The sequence below is a fragment of the Pristiophorus japonicus genome, chromosome 3 (assembly GCF_044704955.1).
Source record: "Pristiophorus japonicus isolate sPriJap1 chromosome 3, sPriJap1.hap1, whole genome shotgun sequence".
Classification (NCBI taxonomy): domain Eukaryota; kingdom Metazoa; phylum Chordata; class Chondrichthyes; family Pristiophoridae; genus Pristiophorus; species Pristiophorus japonicus.
Genome location: NC_091979.1, coordinates 90,549,591 through 90,569,743, shown reverse-complemented (window position 1 = coordinate 90,569,743; position 20,153 = coordinate 90,549,591). Strand labels below are relative to the sequence as shown.

The 20,153-nt window shown below is 45.7% G+C and overlaps 1 protein-coding gene across 1 annotated transcript in view; it reads right to left on the bottom strand.

Annotated features, from left to right (window-relative positions):
- Positions 1-3,945: 3,945 nt before the first annotated feature.
- LOC139257742 (voltage-gated inwardly rectifying potassium channel KCNH7-like) overlaps positions 3,946-20,153 on the bottom strand; it is a 643,748-nt gene continuing 627,540 nt past the window's right edge. The window contains exons 16-17 of the mRNA XM_070874608.1: positions 14,087-14,276; positions 3,946-4,212 (exon numbers count right to left, since the gene is read on the bottom strand). Of these exons, the coding sequence (XP_070730709.1) occupies positions 3,946-4,212; positions 14,087-14,276 (457 nt within the window). The remainder of the gene's footprint in view (positions 4,213-14,086; positions 14,277-20,153) is intronic.

The following is a 20,153-nucleotide window of genomic DNA, read 5'->3' as shown; positions in this document are numbered from 1 at the left end:
TATTTTAGATCTAGTATTGTGCAATGAGAAAGGATTAATTAATAAGCTTGTAGTCAAGGGGTGACCATAATAGGATAACATTTTATATTAAGTTTGAAAGTGATTCTGTTAAATCCGAAAGTAGGGTCTTAAATCTAAACAAAGGAAACTACGTAGGTATGAGGGGAGAGTTGGCTAAGGTAGATTGGGAAACTACATTAAAAGGAATGATGGTAGACAAAGCAATGGATAGCATTTAAAGAATTAATACATAATTTGCCACAAACATACATTCCTTTAAGGCACAAAAACCCCACAGGAAAAGTGGTCCAACCGTGGCTAACAAGTGAAGTTAAAGATAGTATTAGATCGAAGGAAGAGGCTTATAATGTTGCCAAACAGAACAGTAAGCCTGAGGATTGGGAGGATTTTAGGATTCAGCAAAGGAGGACCAAGAAATTGCTAAAAAAGAGGAAAATAGAATAGGAGAGTAAATTAGCGAGAGACATAAAAACAGAGTCTAAAAGCTTCTAAAGGTATGTAAATGGGAAAAGATTAGCGAAAGTAAATGTGGGTCCCCTACAGGCTGAGACAAGAGAAATTATAATGGGGAATAAGGAAATGGCAGAGAAATTAAACAATTACTTTGTGTCTGTCTTCACGGAAGAAGACACGAAAAACCTTCCAGAAATAGTGGAGTACCAAGGGTCTAGTGAGAATGAGGAACTAAAAAATTACTATTACTAAAAAAAGGGACTATTGAACAAAATTAAGGCTCATGGGATTGGGGGTAATATACTAGCATAGACTGAGGATTAATGGACAGAAAACAGAAAGTAGGAATAAATGGGTCATTTCGGGTTGGCAGGATGTAACTAATGGGGTGCCGCAAAAATTGGTGCTTGGGCCCCAGCTACTCACAATCTATATCAATGATTTGGATGAGCGTACCAAATGCAATATATCCAAGTTTGCTGATGATACAAAGCTAGGTGGAAATGTAAGTTGTGAGGAGGATGCAAAGAGACTTCAAGGGGATATAGACAGGCTAAGTGAGTGGGCAAGAACATGGCAAATGGAATATAATGTGGAGAAATATGAAGTTATCCACTTTTGTAAGAAAAATAGAAAAGTAGAGTATTTTTTAAATGGTGAGAGATTGGGAAATGTTGGTGTTCAGAGGGACCCTGGGTGTCCTTGTACACAAATCACTGAAAATTAACATGCAGGTACAGCAAGCAATTAAGAAAGTAAATGGTATGTTGGCCTTTATTACAAGAGGATTTAAGTATAAAAGTAAAGACATCTTACTGCAATTATATAGGGCCCTGGTGAGACTGCACCTGGAGTATTTTGTACAGTTTTGGTCACCTTACCTAAGGAAGGATATACTTGCCATTGAGGGAGTGCAACAAAGGTTCACCAGACTGATTCCTGGGATGGGGGAAATTGTCCTATGAGGAGAGATTGATTAGACGAGGGCTATATTTTTGAGTTTAGAAGAATGAAGGATGATCTCATTGAAACGGGCTTGACAAGGTAGATTCAGGGAGAATGTTTCCTCTGGCTGAGGAGTCTAGAATCAGGGGTCACAGTCTCAGAATAAGAGGTCGGCCATTTAAGACTGAGATGAGGAGAAATTTCTTCACTCAGAGGGTGGTGAATCTTTGGAATTCTCTACCCCAGAGGGCTGTGAAGGCTCAGTCTTTGAATATATTCAAGACAGAGATCGATAGATTTTTGGATATTAAGGGAATCAAGGGATATGAGGATATTGCAGGAATGTGTTGAGGTAGAAGATCAGCCATGATCTCACTGAATGGCGGAGCAGGCTCGAGGGGCCGAATGGCCTACTCCTGCTCCTAATTCTTATGTTCTTGTGTTTTTATGTGATCTGATTGCTGTTTTTCGGATTCTAAAGGGACTAGATAACGTAGAGCATGACAAGCTATTTCACCTTGCCCAGAACAGTAGATTCGAGGACACAGCCTGTGCTTGAAGGAGGATAAATTCAAAATCAAAATTAATTGAGTGAGCGAGTGGTCAATCGATGGACAGGCTCCTTAGGGAGATGGTGGCAACAGTTTGTGAATGATTAATTCAAATGAAAATCAATTTTTTTTTTCCAGAAATTAATATGTTGGGATACAGTATGAGTAATTTGAGAACTGACATGTAAGTGTAGCATGCTTGGGTGGAACTGGTAACTTTGGGTGTATAGTTCCCAAAGCTCTCCACCACTGTGATTTCTTTCACCTTATGTCTGAGTTTGTTGTAGACCAATTAATTGAGATTCATTGCTATTAGTCAACAACTGCATTATTGTTGTATCATGCAACTACTAGGATGGTAGAAGGCGAACTAAATGGGCCTTGGTCTATTTTTGGTCTAGCGATTCCTTTGTTCCTAATGCAGCACAGACGGCTCTATGACTTTACTTTATCCCAATGATAGCAGCTATTCGCTTTTGGAGATGGCTAAAGCATCTTAACAACTTAAGTTTATAGATATTAGGGCACTTACTTGTGCCGGTGCCCAGTTATCCACATATATGTAGAAAAGATAACTGAAATCTTCTTACTTAAAATGACACAATGATATGTTAAGAATACTCATAAAGAAACTGTAAAATATAAAATGTATTCTACTCATAATTTCCAGGTCTTTCTAATATCTGGAGTAATTCTGTAGTCAGGGTGTTCTCTTTTGAGTATTCCCTATATACATACATCGTCCTAAAAATGTTCATGATGTCACAAAGATTTCTTACACGAGCATGTTTATATGCTGTAATTTTACCAATGACAAGGTACAAGGATTAAATATTTTTTGAACTGTCTCTTTGCTATTGAATAATATGGTTTGATAATTAGGATCCTCTTTGTTTTTCTTTTTCCTATCTAAAGTCGATTTCACATTCAAAATGCCATCAATATGTTTTTATTATATACAGTCAACTTACTTTGGTGAGCCAATTTCAGAGCAATATATTGAAACATTGAATATCAGTATTATTAAGATGATTTGTGGTATTAATCAATGGAAAGGTGACTAGAAAGAACAAATTCATCTGATCTGCTGAGCTGCCTGAAGTTAATGTCTTCTTAGTTTACCATAGTTTTTTTGTGAGTATTCAGAAAATATAATCGTAAGCAAACAAATGCTACCATGTGAGCCAAGCACCAGATATACAAAAATATTTATTGCACTTTAGACTTACGGACCTTCAATAACTAGTGTTAAAAGCAAATCTGTCAAGTCTTACTCAGAAAATGACAGTTGAATTCCACACTTGTATGCCTGTCTTTCAGGCCACGACTATACTAGACTCCTATAATGTAACTTGAATTGTATTTTTCTTCACTATGAAGATTCAATTGTATTTTCCCATTCCTTCATAGAATAGCAATGTTGGAGGAAAAAGAAAAAAATAGTGAGCTAAATGAGCTTTGTGGAATGGTTAGATGCTATTTTAAGCACAAAATGTACAGTTCCCGCTTATTCGATAGAGCTATGAGCTCAGTGTGCTTACAGTAGCTGTTTATTTCAAGTAGTAATATCTAGTTCAGACCAGAACTGCAGCCTCTGTCTGTCAGATGTAAGTATACGGACATTATTCTCCCTTCCCCCCCTCACCCCCCCCCATGAAATCTCTAGTTTGAGTTCAAACTAAATTCATGCAACACAGAAACGAATGTCACGGCATGCATTTCAGGCTTGTTTTCACTTAAGGTGCCTTAGATTACTGGCAGTGCGACATTTTAAATGTATTCTTATTGAAGCTTTCAGGTCATCATCAAAGAGGAACTTTAACATTGTGAGCTCAGAGCTGATATGAATCTACAGTGCTTTTGCATATGACAGTATCATTGTAGACCCCTGAGTCATACATGGAGGATGCTATTCATAAAGAGGAAAACAGCCACTCAAAGCAGCAAACCTATTGAACTATGGAGTATTAATTGGCTATTTGCCTGGAAGACCAGGATCTGACAGATGCCTATGAATGCCCAGCAGTCCCATGGTGCTTAGTGAGGAGTCTGGTAAGGAAGGGTGTCGTGTTGGATGCAGAAAGGATTGCGACTGTTGCTGTTGGGACCGTGATTTTTGTTCTTGTTCTTGGTCCAAAAATGTGGCAAAATTGTCTTCTGATATTGTGTTGAGATGAACCCCACTAGACACCGACTCTTTGGATTTCAATTTGGATTTTTCAAAGTCTGAAAATTCTGGACTCTGAAAGAGAGAAGGAAGTAAAGTCCTGGAGTAGAAGTATCACAATAAATGATCCAGTAAATCTTATACTAGTTAAGGGTACAACATTATTGCCACTCTTGATTAGTTAGCTTGAGATCCTTTCTTCCAGTGTAGAAGTTATCAAATTGATCCCAAATGCCATTCATCCCAAATTGATCCCAAATGCCATCAGCATGTGATTCAGGATTACAGCAGCTAAACATTTTGGCCCTGAAATTCCTGTGTCAGACATGATGCTAGAATTTAGAATGGAACTGGGTTATGCTGGGTTTCTGCTGCATTTGCACTGGCCCTTTAAATTCTGCCGAAGGAGGGAGGACTGTGGGAGGATCTTCCAGCCATCCCCTCCCTCTATCAACAGGGTGAGTCTTGGGAGGTTCCAGGCTATCACGGGAATTTTACACTTGCGTCCTCTGTAGGCCTGAGCTGAATTCATGCCCAGTGAGAGCACTAATTTATGAAATCTACCCCTTGATTATAGCATGATATGCAGATGAGTACCTTCATCAGTAACTGTTCAAATTGTGGTTTAGAAGCTCAATCGTGCCTGAAAATGAGCGCACAGTGGACGGGACGCCCTCAGCATGTGGCTGTTTGCATGGCTGTAGGGTTCGGGTGATCGGGTTTCACTGATGCTAGTTAAAGACAGCCAGCACCTCTTAAAGGATACATGCACACTAGCTGCAGACAACAGGGAAACACTTCTGAACAAAGAAATTATTGGAAGTACAGAAAGGGCAGCCAGGTTCTGTGATGCTGATTTGGAGGTACCTGTTCCAGGCAGTGGACTGCAGGAGGGAGATCCTGCTCCCCTGAGGGGGTAGAATGCCTGCCAGCATCAACTCTGCTATCAGTGGGAAGAGGTTGCAGAGGAAGATAATGATAGGAGCTTGGCTCACAGGACATGGCTGCAATGCCAAAAGAAGTTCAATGACTTCCAAGTTGTCAAGGTAAGTGTTATGTATCTTACATTATTATATATAACTGTATCCTAACATGCTACACATGACTGTCATAAGATATGACCTGTAGCCACCAGCATACCTTACCACCAGGGGTGCACTTGCAAGAGACAGGTATATAAGGACAGGTCTCAGGCAAGTGCAGCATTCCAGAGCTGTGAAATAAAGGTGCAGGTCCAGAGTGACCTTGACTTCACTACATGCCTCATGTGAATCTGTACTGCGGGGACAGGACTTTACAGTGGCGACGAGTTACGGGATTACAGAATCCACAGAATGGCGAACGACGGATCAGATGAAAAGTACAATGCGGGAGACAATTGGGCGGACTTTATAGAAAGGCTCCAGCAAAGCTTTGTTACCAAAGACTGGTTAGGCGACGATAAGGCAGACAAGAGAAGAGCCCATCTCTTGACCAGCTGTGGCTCAAAAACATACGCTTTAATGAAGGATCTGCTGGCACCCGAGAAACCAGCAAGCAGGTCGTTTGAAGAATTGAGCACATTGGTAAGAGACCACTTGAAGCCAGCGAGCAGCCTACACATGGCCAGACACAGGTTCTACAACTACAGACACTGTGTGGGCCAGAGCACACCCGACTTCGTGGCGGAACTTCGGAGGTTGGCTAGTTCTGAGGAGAGAAATGCTGAGAAACTTTTTCATTGAAGGAATAGTCTACGCAGGCATATTCTGAAAGCTCATAGAGACCAAGAACCTAACCTTAGAGGCAGCAGCACTGGTTGCACAGACATTCTTGACAGGGGAATAAGAAACGAGGTTGATTTACAATGCAGGTACGACAACTAATGAAATATCGGAATGAGAAGTTCACAGCACTAAACAAGCTGCTACCCCCACACACAGACAAAACCGAGAGAACAGGCTCTCGACAGCAGGCAGTGGCGCCAGAAGCCATCAAGGGCCACAGGAACGGCCGTTCGCACCTCATCAACCCACAATGCGAGCAATCAACTACAAACTGAGAGAAGCTCAAGAGAGATCAGCCAGATGCAGCTCATTCTTTGGGAACACTTTGAACATTGGAACCGGTCTGTGCTGGACGTGTGGGGGTGGGCACTCATCAAGGGGATGTTGATTTCAGCAGGCTGTTTGCAGGAACTGTGAATATACAGGGTATTTGGCCTGCATGTGCAAAAAAATGGTAGCTCGGCTGGTATACGAATCGGATGGGTCGGATAGCGGACCAGAAGACGGTGGGGACAGTACCCGGGACACCGATGTACAGCGGGTCAACACGATCAATGGCCGCTGCTCCTACAACAGGATGCCTCCTATAATGATGAGGGTCCTACTCAACGGGATATCTGTCAACATGGAGCTGGATACGGGAGCGAGTCATCTCTCATGGGCGCTCAACAATTTGAACAACTGTGGCCGCATAAAAGAGACAGACCAAAACTCACAAGGGTCGACACCAAACTAAGGACCTATACCAAAGAAATCGTACCAGTCCTCGGCAGCGCCATGCTCTCTGTCACACACAAAGGGACAGTGAACCGACTTCCCCTGTGGATTGTCCCCGGAGACCCCCCAGCACAGCTGGGGAGAAGCTGGCTGGCAAAACTAAACTGGAAATGGGATGATGTCCATGCCATGTCATTAGAGGAACGGACCTCCTGCTCAACAGTTATAAAGTGATTTGAAGTGTGGGCACTTTCAAAGGGGCCAAAGTCAAAATCTACATCACACAGGATGCTAGACCGGTCCATCACAAGGCCAGAGCTGTACCCTATGTGATGAGTGAAAAGATTGAACAAGAACTAGACAGGCTTCTGCGGGAAGGCATTATATCACCTGTGGAATTTAGCGACTGGGCAACTCCCATCGTCCCAGTCATGAAGCCTGATGGATCCGTACGAATCTGTGGGGACTACAAATCTACCATAAACTGAGTCTCCCTACAGGACCAGTACCCTCTGCCCAGAGCGGAGGACTTATTTGCCACATTGGCTGGAGGTAAACTTTTCTCAAAACTAGACCTCACATCTGCGTATATGACGCAAGAATTGACCGAGGAATCCAAGCTACTCACCACCACCAACACACATCGCGGCCTTTTCATGTACAATCGATGCCCATTCGGCATCAGGTCGGCAGCTGCCATATTCCAGCGCAACATGGAGAGTCTGCTCAAGTCCATCCCGGGGATGGTTGTATTTCAAGACGACATACTTATCACGGGCAGGGACACCGACTCCAATCTCCGTAATTTGGAGGAAGTACTAAAGCGGTTGGATTGGGTAGGCCTACGAGTCAACTGTTTCTTGCACCCGAGGTTGAATTTTTGGGCAGAAGGATTGCCGCTGATGGAATCCGCCCAACAGAGTCCAAAACAGAAGCAATTCACCTGGCACCCAGGCCCCGGAATGTCTCAGAACTGCGCGTCTTTCTCGGGCTACTCAGTTACTTTGGGAACTTTATGCAGAACTTAAGCATGCTGCTGGAGCCTCTCCACGTGCTACTCAGGAAGGGGTGCGATTGGTTTTGGGGGGACGCCCAGGAACGCGCCTTCAATAAGGCACGCAACCTTCTGTGTTCCAACAGTGTTTTGACTTTCTTTGATCCAGGTAAAAAGCTAGTTCTCACATGCGATGCGTCAGCGTATGGGGTCGGGTGCGTTTTGCAACATGTCAATAGTGCGGGAAAATTACAACCCATAGCTTATGCCTCCAGGTCACTTTCGCGGGCAGAGCGCGGGTACGGAATGGTAGAGAAGGAAGCGCTCGCGTGCGTTTACGGTGTCAAAAAGATGCACCAATACCTATTCGGGGCCAAGTTCGTGTTAGAAAGTGACCACAAGCCCCTCACGTCCCTCCTATCCGAGAGCAAGGCAATAAACGCCAACGCCTCGGCGCAAATTCAACAGTGGGCACTCATGCTGGCGTCCTACGACTATACCATAAGGCACAGACCAGGCACAACTGTGCCAACGCACTCAGCAGGCTACCCCTGGCGACCACGGAAGGGTCTGACAAACAGGACTGTGAGATGGTCATGGCAATCAATGACTTTGAGTCCACAGTTCGCCCATGATGGCTCGCCAAATCAGAGCCTGGCCGGCCAGCAACCCCACGTTATCCTTAGTAAAAAGACGTGTCCTAACCGGTGACTGGGCAGAGGCTCGCGATGCCTGCCCTGAGGAATTAAAACCCTTTCACAGGCGCATGCATGAGCTATCACTACAAGCAGACGGTCTGATCTGGGGCAGTTGAGTAGTCATGCCTCTGTGAGGCAGAGAGGCATTTGTCCGGGAGCTCCACCGCGAGCACCCGGGGGTCGTTCTCATAGCCAGATCCCACGTCTGGTGGCCTGGTATTGACGCGGACTTGGAGCTCTGCGTCCGAAGGTGCACCATTTGTGCCCAACTCAGCAATGCCCCCAGGGAGGCTCCCCTGAGCCCCTGGCCCTGGCCTAGCAAACCGTGGTTGCGGGTGCACGTAGACTATGCGGGCCCATTCATGGGCAAAATGTTCCTCGTAGTTGTAGATGCATTTTCAAAGTGGATCGAATGCACCATTTTAAACTCAAGCACAACCTTCACCACTGTGGAGAGCCTCGTAACCATGTTTGCAATGCACGGAATCCCTGACATATTGGTCAGTGACAATGATCCGTGCTTCACCAGCGCAGAATTCCAAGACTTTATAATTGACCACGGCATAAATCACATCAAGACGGCACCGTTCAAGCCGGCCTCCAACGGCCAGGCGGAGTGAGCAGTGCAAATCATTAAACAAGGCATGCTTAAAATCCAAGGTCCAACGCTGCAGGGTCGCCTGTCGCAACTGCTGCTGGCATACAGATCTCGTATGCACTCATTGACTGGGATCCCCCCCGCGCAACTGTTGATGAAAAGGACTTTAAAAACAAGGCTCTCATTAATCCTCCCAGATATGCACGAAATCGTTGAGGCAAAGTGCCGTAAGCTGACTGAGTACCATGACAGAAATTCGAGGGGGAGATGGAATGAGATAGGGGACAAAGTGTTTGTACTAAACTATGGCAGGGGTCCCAAATGGCTTGCAGGGACAGTAACAGGCAAGGAAGGAAACAGGCTACTGGTAGTACAAATGGACAATGGCAAAACCTGCCGGAGGCATGTCGACCAAGTCAAAAGCAGATTTACCAACAACACTGCGGAACCAGAGGCAGACTACAATGTGGAACTCGCACCACACCTGGTGGACAGACAGAGGGAACAACCTGAGGAAAGGGCAATACCAACAGACAGCCCAAGCGAATCAACAACAATCACACCAATCGAAACAGACAGCCCAGGTGAGATCCCAGCAACCACACCCAAAGAAAAACAGACACCAAGGCAAACAACTGAATCACAACTCAGACGCTCCACGCGAGAGCGTAGACCACCTGAGAGACTGAACCTATAAAGACAATAAGACCTTGGGGGAGGGTGATGTCATGTATCTTACATTATTATATATAACTGTATCCTAACATGCTATACATGACTGTAATAAGATATGACCTGTAACCACCAGCATACCTTACCACCAGGGGTGCACTTGCAAGAGATAGGTATAAAAGGACAGGTCTCAGGCAAGTGCAGTATTCCAGAGCTGTGAAATAAAGGTGCAGGTCCAGAGTGACCTTGACTTCACTACATGCCTCGTGTGAATCTGTACTGAGGGGGCAGGACTTTACAGTGAGAATACTGATCTCCTACTCTATTCTCACATCTCCATCACCTCCAGCCTCACTACTCATAATACTCTGCTCTCCCAGTTCTCTTTATTTTCCAACAATCACTACACCACACTTCACTCTACCTCTTTCTTCTCATACTCACACAGTCACCACAAGTCACATCTTACACATTGCTTACCAACTATTTAACCGCACAGGCACATTCACTCAATGCCTAACACAACTGTCACGAATACACTCCCTTATTTCTTTCAGGAGAAGGATGCACACAACCTGCGTCAGAAGGCTAACACCGGAGGAGGCTGAGCTTGCCTGCACATCCTTTCCCCTGTAGAAAAAAAAGCGTGCTGGCTATCATGGGCAAGGGGAGAGTCATAGCCATAGCGAGTGGCAGTGCTGAAGGAGATGTCATGCAGGGTTTATTCACACACTATCTTTTTTTCCCCTTCTTACTTCTATCTCACCTTATACACTCTGCATACAAACTGCAGCTGCTTTCACCAGCCGCTTCTCCCTCTGCTCTTCCTTAACACTAAAAGCTAACCCTTATCTCTCTCTCTCTCTCTTTTCAGGTGCTCAAAATGTTGTGACTGCTCTGTCACTTCAGGAAGAGGAGGCCAACCTTTCTGAAGATGCACCGTCACTTGATCTGACCCTCGCAAGCTCTGGCTCAGAGACTGACACCACACGTACTTTCGAGGTTAGGCTAGAGGAGGGGTATTTACGCGGTGAATTACTGGGCACAAGTATGCAGGAGCTAGGGCAAGGGGCTAATACAGCACAGGTGCAAACTCACCTGATGGGAAGATCACATACTAGCTCTGCTGCAGAGGATTCAGATGTAGACTTCAAGGGCCCAGGTTATTGAAAAAGGCTGATGGGCATTAACCACGGAATGATAGGCATAATGGGCAGCCTGCCAGAGAGCTTACGCATTATGGCTCAGAGCATGGAGGAGTTCAGCTCCAGCTTGTCTCAAGATTTTGCACAGAGCATGAGGACCATTCTGTCCAACATGGACCGAGCAGTCAGTTCCATCAACATGACAGTGGTGCACATCTTTGATGAACCCTCTACTAACAGCTCCTACAGTTTCCTGAGCTCACACTGCTGCCATGGAGGCTCAGATGGTCTCCACCTTGGCTCTGGGGGCTGGTGTTGACAGCGGCTTGCAGAGAGTCATGCACTCTGCTGTCGCACAAAGCCGTAGGAGTGTTGAGACATTATCCCTGGAGAGTGTCCTTGGCTTCATGAAAGAGACACCTGCAGTCCTCTCTCAGGATGACGGTATGCCTGCTCCCCTCCACCCACTCAGCCAATGCCCTTGTTAGTGCCATACAACCAGCTGGGTCAAATTGCCCCAGCCCACACCAGAATGGCACAGTCTACTGCTGGGACCAAGGCCCAGAGCTGCTGAACATCACCCACCACAGCCATCTGAAGTGTCCTCAATGGAAGCTCAGCAGACTTTCCGAGCAGTAGCCAATGGGGAAACATTTTGTAGGAGCATATGATAAGTAAATGAGCACAGAAGATAAGTGCTAACGGCTTGTACAAATGGGAGTTCTTCATTATTTTGGTTAACTATTAGACACAGATGGAATTGAGTTGTTGGATACATTTAATTTTTTGTTTTAGATTTGGTGTTGGTGTTGATATTTGTAGTGAAGTGAGGAAAAGACCCATAAGGCTGCACTGAAGGAAGGCAATCAGATAGTGGTAGTAAGGATACTGGGATTGGGGATGGAAAGGATGCTTCACATCCCTTTGATGAGTTGCTGTCTGAGAGCTCTGACAGGTAGGGACACTGGTGGTCGATGCCACTCCAGCTCTTCCTCCTCTCCATGATCCTGCTCCTCCTCCTGCAGCATTTCTTGCTGCCTGGCTGGTGGTAAGAGCTGGTCCTTGATGCTAGCAATGTTGTACAACATGTAACAGCCGACCACAAATCTGGATGCCCAATTAGGGCTGTACTATAAATTCCTCCCGAACGATCCAGGCAGTGGAAATGTTTGAGATGCCGACTGACTGCTCGATGATGTTTCTGGTGGGAGAATTGCTCTTGTATGCCACCACTGCAGCTGTGCCCAGGTTCCTCAAAGGAGTCATGAGCCAAATCTAAAGGGGATGGCTCTTATCGCCTAGTCACCAGCCTGGTAGGAATCAAGGCAATACAGAGTACTGTCACAGGGTGAATGGAACATAGAAACAAATAGACAGGAATAGGCCATTCAGCGCCTCAAGCCTGTTCTGCCATTTAATTACATCATGGCTGATCTATATCTTAGCTCCATTTATCCACCTTGATTCTGTAACCCTTAATATTTTGCCTGCTGCCAAGAAATCGGCTACAGACCTGCATGGTGGTTGCAAAATAGTTGGACATTGAGGGAGTGGAATCCCTTTCTATTGCAAAAGATGTTAGGCTGGTGATGGGAAACATTCAAGGAAATGCAGTCTCAGGCTTCCTCAGAGTGCAAGGTAACAATCATGAGGGAGAAGCTTAGGGCTCTCTCATCCATGCCCTGGTTCGAGGCTCGAGTTGTGGCGGCAGCAAGTGACATAGCTCGGTGATAGTTCCTTTCTGCAGCGAAGAAGTCTGATACTTTTTGCCAGGTAGGAGAAGAGCTCCCTGGCTATGGGTATGGCCCCATGCGCAGTGCTTTCCTACTCTCTCTCCTCTCAACAGAGCGCGTTTATCACATGGCAAATCAGGACCATTATTTAAAGATTTTACATACTTCTGGCACACGCCCCAGATACCTACAGAGCAGGCCAATCTAATATGGTGTGTGATGCACTTCCGCCGCAGAATGAGTGCGCGCATGCCGCCCACATTATTCGATGTTTCAGAGCAGCGAGGTTGGGGCGAAGGAGCGTTGAGAGAATGTAAGGTGATGTGATCGGAGCCCAGGAGAGGCGTGAGTTTTAGGCCAGAAGAGGCGGGGGCCCAGGGGCAGCACGGGCCAGCCCACACTGAGATATTTGTGTGCACTAGGCCCGTGCAGTAGAGCAGGTCTCCAGTCGTCTTGGGTAATCCTTGCCACTGGACCAAGACCTAGCTCTGTCAAGCCCGTGTGGTGGCTGGTGTGCAACGGTCACCACATGTTAAAAAAATCCATGCACAGGCATCTTCCACCCTTCAAGATGTAGTTTGGGATCTGGAATATTAGGTCCTTCATTGAAACACCTGTGAACTCACCCCTTTTTGGTGTGGCAGCAAGTCATCCTCGTTTCGACAGACTGCCTATGATGGTGATTAGATGTTTAGATGTCCATGTATACCCAGCTTTCACCTGGAACTATTCCTGAATGCACCCCACTAAAAGACTTGTATGGTATGCACCTGTGGTCACTATTATTGTATGAGTTTGACTGCATCTGATGGCAACGAGAGAGAGTTCTCACTTTTTACATTCTTCTCAACGAAGACAGCTCTTAACACAAGAGAGCGTGAATGGACACAAGTTGTGGATGCCACAACCTTTAGCTTCTCAAGCTTTATAATAAGGAATCATTGAAACTCCTGAGGAGGCAGATAGGGGAAAGAGTCAGAGATAGGTAAGTCAGACTGCACTTGCCACAAGGGATGCATCTTGCAGCCAATCCACCTCATGACTTAGTTGCCATAAGATGAGGGTTACATTAATGGCAAGGAACAAGGTGTTCTTCTGGGGCACACAAAGAAAGTTTGGGCCTCTGCTGCCTTGGACATCACCCCGCCCCATCCCACCTGCAAGACCCTGCAGCAACCCTCATCCTGTGTCTTACCTGATCGCCGGTGAGATGCCGCTAAGCCTGCTGTACTTTGCCCACTGGCCATTGCATCTTTAGGCCCGTTTAGGTTGGTCAGCTGGTTGGTAGGATGTCAATATGGCCCAGGAGTTAAAATAGTCCTGGCCTCAAATTAATGCCCTCAGGGGAGGTTTGGTGCTTGCCCGATCCCTCACCCACCTGAATCCCGTGCACAGTTTAAAATTCCCTCATCCCCCTCCCACCCTCTCAGGTGAAATACTCTGATTTAAATATTGAAATATAAAAATCATATCGGGTGGCTAATGGGTGGAACTTTAAAAATATATAGTTTCCCTATCGTCCCATTTTCCAGTATATCTGGAGTGGTAGGTGCAGGTGTATACCCCCAGTTAGTTATGACACCATCTCCCTGGCATTACTTCTGTTCTAGCCTTTAGGATATTTACCTGTGGTGTTGTTGGGAAACAGTGGTCTGTTACAGATGTTACTGGTTGGACTGTCTGGACCACCCTTGCAGATGGCCTTTGATAGTCTCTTGTGGCTGTTATCAAACTATATGCTGGTGGTCCTGACATGGATTGCCGTTGGAGTAATTGCAAGATTGCATGAATATCAGTAGACATTTGTGTTTCCAGCCTAGAAAACAAAACATTGCATATTCAATTCTCGCATTCTTCTTATATACTGTCCACATATTTTTTTTTATTTGTTCACGGATCTAGGCATAGCTGGCAAGGCCAGCATTTATTGCCCATCCTTAATTGCTCTCGAGTGGCTTGCAAGGCCATTTCAGAGATCAGTTAAGTGTCAACCACACTGCTGTGGGTCTGGGCACATATTTATAACAAACTACATCATCAATTTTATGTAAAAATATAGATTATAATGATAGTAAAAAGCTGAGTTGTCTGGAAAATAATCTATGAAATAATGATAAAGCTACATGTAATCATTGAGAAATACTAAACTGTTTATCATCAAAGGAGCTAGCTCTTAAAAAAAAATAATAATAATTTTGTTTTTGCATACATTTGATCTTCTCTCTGGCTCCCCTTGCATCAGGCACCAGCCTCTACTTAGATAGTGGGCATACTATCTGCCCCCTGGCCTCCAGACTGCTGCTCTATTACCAGCTATTAGGAAATACATAAAAGTGCAACACAGAAACAGACCATTCGGCCCAACTAATCTGTGTTGGCACTTACCCTCCTCGTAAGCAAATAGTTCTAATCATATTTATCACCCTGTTCCCCATCCCTTCAATTCCTTCTCCTTCATTCATCTATCCAATCTAATCTTGAATGTTAATATAGTTTCTGCCTCAACCACTAACGCTAGAAGAGCATTCTGCAGCCTCACAACTTTTTGTCTAAAGATATTTCTCCATGCCTCTGTTCTACATCTCTTACATTTAATTTTGTATCTCCGCCACCTTGTTCTTGACCTGTTTGAAATCAATCTGTTTCTATCTACCCTGTCCAATCCTTTCATACTTTTAAACATTTCTATTATTTCGCACCAAAATCTGTGTTGTAATGAAAAAAGACTCAATTTTTCAAGTTGTTCTTTGCATTTATATTTCCTCATGCTAAGCAGCATCCTAGTGTATCTGCATTGTACCCTGCCTAAAGCCTAAATATCCTTCGAATAGTGTGAAGCCCAACACTGCACACAGTACTCTAACTGAGGTCTTAACAAGGTTTTAGATAGGTTCATCATTACCTTTTGGCTTTTATACTCTGCCTCTTGAGACAAAACCTAGAATTCTATTATCTTTTTTTACAGCCTTACCAACCTGAAGTGCTGCCTTTAATGTTCTGTGAACCTGTTCCCCAAGTCCCTCTGCTCTGCCTCAGTACTGAGTCTACTTCCATTCAGAGTATAATTACTGCTGATTTTTTTTAACCTTACAATGGGCCCAAGTTTGCCCACCCCACCCCCCCACGCCCGCTTATTCTCCCCACTCCTCAGGACGTCTTCGGCCTTGGCGGAGCGCACCACATCCAGTGGGGGGGGGGGGCAGAGCTAGGTCCCGGCGCTGAAAACAGTGCTGGGACCTTTGCACATGCGCGCTAGAGTATGCGCGCATGTGCAGTAGCTCCTGACAGCCCGAATCTCTGCAATGCTCTGCAGGCTGTGTGGGAGTGGCCCGAAGCATGCCATCCCTAGCCCTGGCTGAATGGGCTCGCTCATCGGCGGCTTGCTGTGTTCCCGAAGGTAAGACTTCTATTTTTTATTTGTTATTTATTGATTGATTGATTGATTATTCCTTTGGTCTTGGTGCTTTAGGTGCAGGGTTCCTTCTATTTTTTATTTGTTAATTAATTGCTTATTACTTTTTGTGCTTTGTTTAGTGCTTTGTAAGTTTTGATGCTAGGTGTAGGTCCTCTCAGCTTCCTTGTATTTTTTATTTGTTACTGAATGCTTATTTTTGTGTTTTGTTTAGTGTTTGTTGCTTTAAATGTATTTATGCTTCTTTAATGTTGTTGTGAAGGTGTTTAATGCTTTGCAAGATCCTCTCACTTCCCTTCACCTCCCTCCCCATCTCTGGCTACCTGCGCTGATTTCTTAGCTTACCGCAAGGTTTTTCTGTGCGGACACAAGTGGCCACATATGCTGGCCTAAGTTAGTTTGGAGTAACTTTTAGGTGACTAAACTTGCTTAAATGGCCAAAACAGGCGTAAGTGGCTGGTAACACCCCCTTTTGAAAAAAAAACTAAATAAAAAAAAAAAGTAACTCATTTAGAATGGAGCAAATTAAATGGGCAGAATTGCGATTTTTAACTCGATCCACTTTGACTTCCTGAAGTGACAGAGGACAGAGCTCCCCAGAAGACATCAAGGGCCAGCCGATGTGCCTTACCCCAGTCCAGGTACATGTCTCCCCTAGTCCAAGTGCCTTACCCCAGCGCAAGTGCATACTCCACCCCCCCACCCCACCCCCTCCCACTCCACCCCACCATAGATGGGGCAGGCATTGTGTACGGATTGTTAACAGGTTTATTTTGGTATGATGAATAGTGACAGTGTCGTAACTTCTGGATATCATCCACTCCAACTATATCCCTTGTAGGGGGTTGGAAGAATGTGATACGTCTTCCCTGAGTTCCCTCTCTCCCCTCCAATCCACCCCCCCACCCGTGTCTCTCTCACTCTCCCCCCAGCCTCTTTCTCTCTCTCTCCCCCCAGCCTCTCTCTCTCTCTCCCCTCAGCCTCTCTCTCTCTCTCCCCCCAGCCTCTCTCTCTCTCTCCCCCAGTCTCTCTCTCACTCTCGCCCAGCCTCTCTCTCACTCTCTCCCCAGCCTCAATCTCGCTCCCCCAGCCTCTCTCTCTCTCTCCCCCCAGCCTCTCTCTCCCTCCCCCCAGTCTCTCTCTCTCTCTCTCCCCCCAGCCTCTCTCTCACTCTCGCCCCAGCCTCGCTCTCACTTTTCCCCCCAGTCTCTCTCTCACTCCCCTAGCCTCTCTCTCACTCTCTCCCCAGTCTCTCTCTCACTCTCCCCCCAGCCTCTCTCTCTCCCTCTTGGACCCCCGCCTCTCTGCTCACTGCTGCACTTGGCCGCAGAGAGAGAGACAGGAGAGAGAGTGGGGGGGTGTGGGGGGGGGGGGGGGCGGGCGGGGGGAGAGAGACAGAGAGGAGGCATTCTGTCAAAAAAAATGCAGTACAAATAGTTACACTGTTAATGGGACGATAAGGCTGCTGGCCCCATTTCAAGAACATTAACACCCCGTTAGCACCAGCACAGCGAATAAAAATCGATCCCTATTGGGGAGATGATAAATTAATCCTGTGGGAAATTGTAGCAAATTTTGTAACTCTGTGCTCCAATACTCCATGACATTAATTAGTCGATGTAACTATTTGTACTGCACTTTTTTTGACAGACAGGCATCTGTCAAGCCTCGCCCCCATGCCCGTTTTGCACTTTTTTGACAGACGTGCGACAAGCCCCGCCCCTGTCAAACTTCGCCCCCTTCCCCCATCCCCGAATCATTCCCTCCACATGATGCCGAGAAGCAAGACCTGAGGTTCCGACTCTCTGGGGGGAGCGTGAGAGAGGCTGGAGGGAGAGTGAGAGAGACAAGGGTGGGGGTGGAGAGTCGGGGGGAGGGCGGAGACACACAGGTGGGCGGAAGATGGATCACGTTCTTCCAACCCCCTACGAGGGACATCGTTGAAGTAGATGATATCCAGAAGTCACTATTCACTTCATACCCAATAAACCTGTTAGAAATCCATACACAATGCCTGCCCCATCTATGGTGGAGTGGGGTGGGGGGGAAGGATGTACTTGTGCTGCGGTAAGGCACTTCAGCTGGGGGAGGCATGCACTTGGACTGGGGTAAAGCACTTTGGCTGGGGGAGGCATGCACCTGTCCTGGGGTAAGGCACTTCGGCTGGGGGAGGTATGCACTTGGACTGGGGGCAGGCAGTTTGGCTGGCCCTTGCTGTCTTCTGGGGAACTCAGTCCTCTGTTGCTTCAGGAAGTCAAAGTGGATTGAGTTACAATTTGCAAAGTCAGTCAGACATTGGGATGGACGGTTCCAGTTACACATTCCAGTGAAACCTCAGCGTGTGGCTTATCCTCCAAGGGGACCAATCATAGACAAAGGGTGGAGCATAGTGGCCATTTTGGTGGTACAAATAACCACGTCCTTAATTAATGCAAAGAACAGCAGAACTAGCAGGTAGAAGTGTTGTTTTAAATCACTGTACATCTAGTTTAAAAGAACAGATTGGAAAGATCTTTGGTGCACTTTGAAAAATATATTGCTGAAGAAATTAGATGCTGCCAGCCTGCACGAACTGGGCTCAGGGAATGATCATAAGAATATAGGAAATAAGAGCAGGAGTACGTCATTTGGCCCCTCGAGCCTGCTCCATCATTCAATGAGATCATGGCTGATCTTCCACCTCAAATCCACTTGCCTGCACTATCCTCATATCCCTTGATTTCCTTAATATCCAAAAATGTATCGATCTCTGTCTTGCATATACTCAATGACTGAGCCTCCAGTCTTCCGGGGTAGAGAATTCCAAAGATTCACCACCCTCTAAGTGAAGAGATTTCTCCTCATCTCAGTCCTAAATAGCCGACCCCTTATTTTGAGACTATGACCCCTGGTTCAAGACTCGTCAGCCAGGGGAAACATCCTCCCTGCATCTACCCTGTCAAGACCTGTAAGAATGTTGTATGTTTCAATGAGATTGCCTCTCATTCTTCTAAACTCTAAAGAATATAGGCCTCGTCAACTCAATCTCCTCATAGAACAATCCCCCCCCACCATCCCAGGACTCAGTCTGGTGAACGTTTGTTGCATTCCTTCTTTGACGAGTATATCCTTCCTGAGGTAACGAGACCAAAACTGTACACTATATAATTGCTGAGCACCTCGAGTCTCATCGCTGAGAGCATGCAGAAACCAGCGCAGGCAGTGGAAGGAGCGTGCGGCAAACCAGTCCCACCCACCCTTTCCTTCAACCACTGTCTGTCCCACCTGTGACAGAGACTGTAATTCCCGTATTGGGCTGTTCAGTCACCTAAAAACTCACTTTTGGAGTGGAAGCATGTATTCCTCTATTTCGAGGGACTGCCTATGATGACGATGATATAATTGCAGTAAGATGTCTTTACTCTTATACTTAAATCCTCCTGTAATAAAGGCCAACATACCATTTGCTCTCTTAATTGCTTGCTGTACCTGCATGTTAACTTTCAATGATTCATGTACAAGGACACCCAGGTCCCTCTGAACAGCAACATTTCCCAGCCTCTCACAATTTAAATAATACTGTGATTTTCTATTTTTCCTACCAAATGGATAACTTCACATTTCTCCACATTATATTCCATTTGCCATGTTCTTGCCCACTCACTTAGCCTGTCTATATTCCCTTGAAGTCTCTCTACACCCTCCTCACAACTTACATTCCCACCTAGCTTTGTATCATTAGCAAACTTGGATATATTACATTTGGTCCGCTCATCCAAATCATCGATATAGATTGTGAATAACTGAGGCCCAAGTATCGATTCTTGAGGTACTCCACCAGTTACAGCCTACCAACCTGAAAATGATTTGTTTATTCCTACTCTCTGCTTTCTGACCAATCCTCAATCCATGCTGGTATATTACTGCCAATCCCATGAGCCTTAATTTTATCTAATAACCTGTTGGGTGGCACCTTATCAAATGCCTTCTGACAATCCAAATAAACCACAGTCACTGTTACCCCCTTATCTATTCTGCTAGTTACAACCTCAAAAACCTCTAACAGATTTGTTAAACATGACTTCTCTTTCATAAATCTGTGTATACTCTGCCCACTCCTATTATTCTTTTCTAAGTACTCTGTTACCATGTCCTTAATAATAGATTCTAGCATGTTCCCTGCTACTGATGTCAGGTTAATTGGCCTGTAGTTCCTCATTTTCTGTCTTCCCTCCTTTCTTAAATAGTGCAGTAACCTTTGCTACCTTCCAATCCGCAGGAACCATTCTAGAATCTATGGAA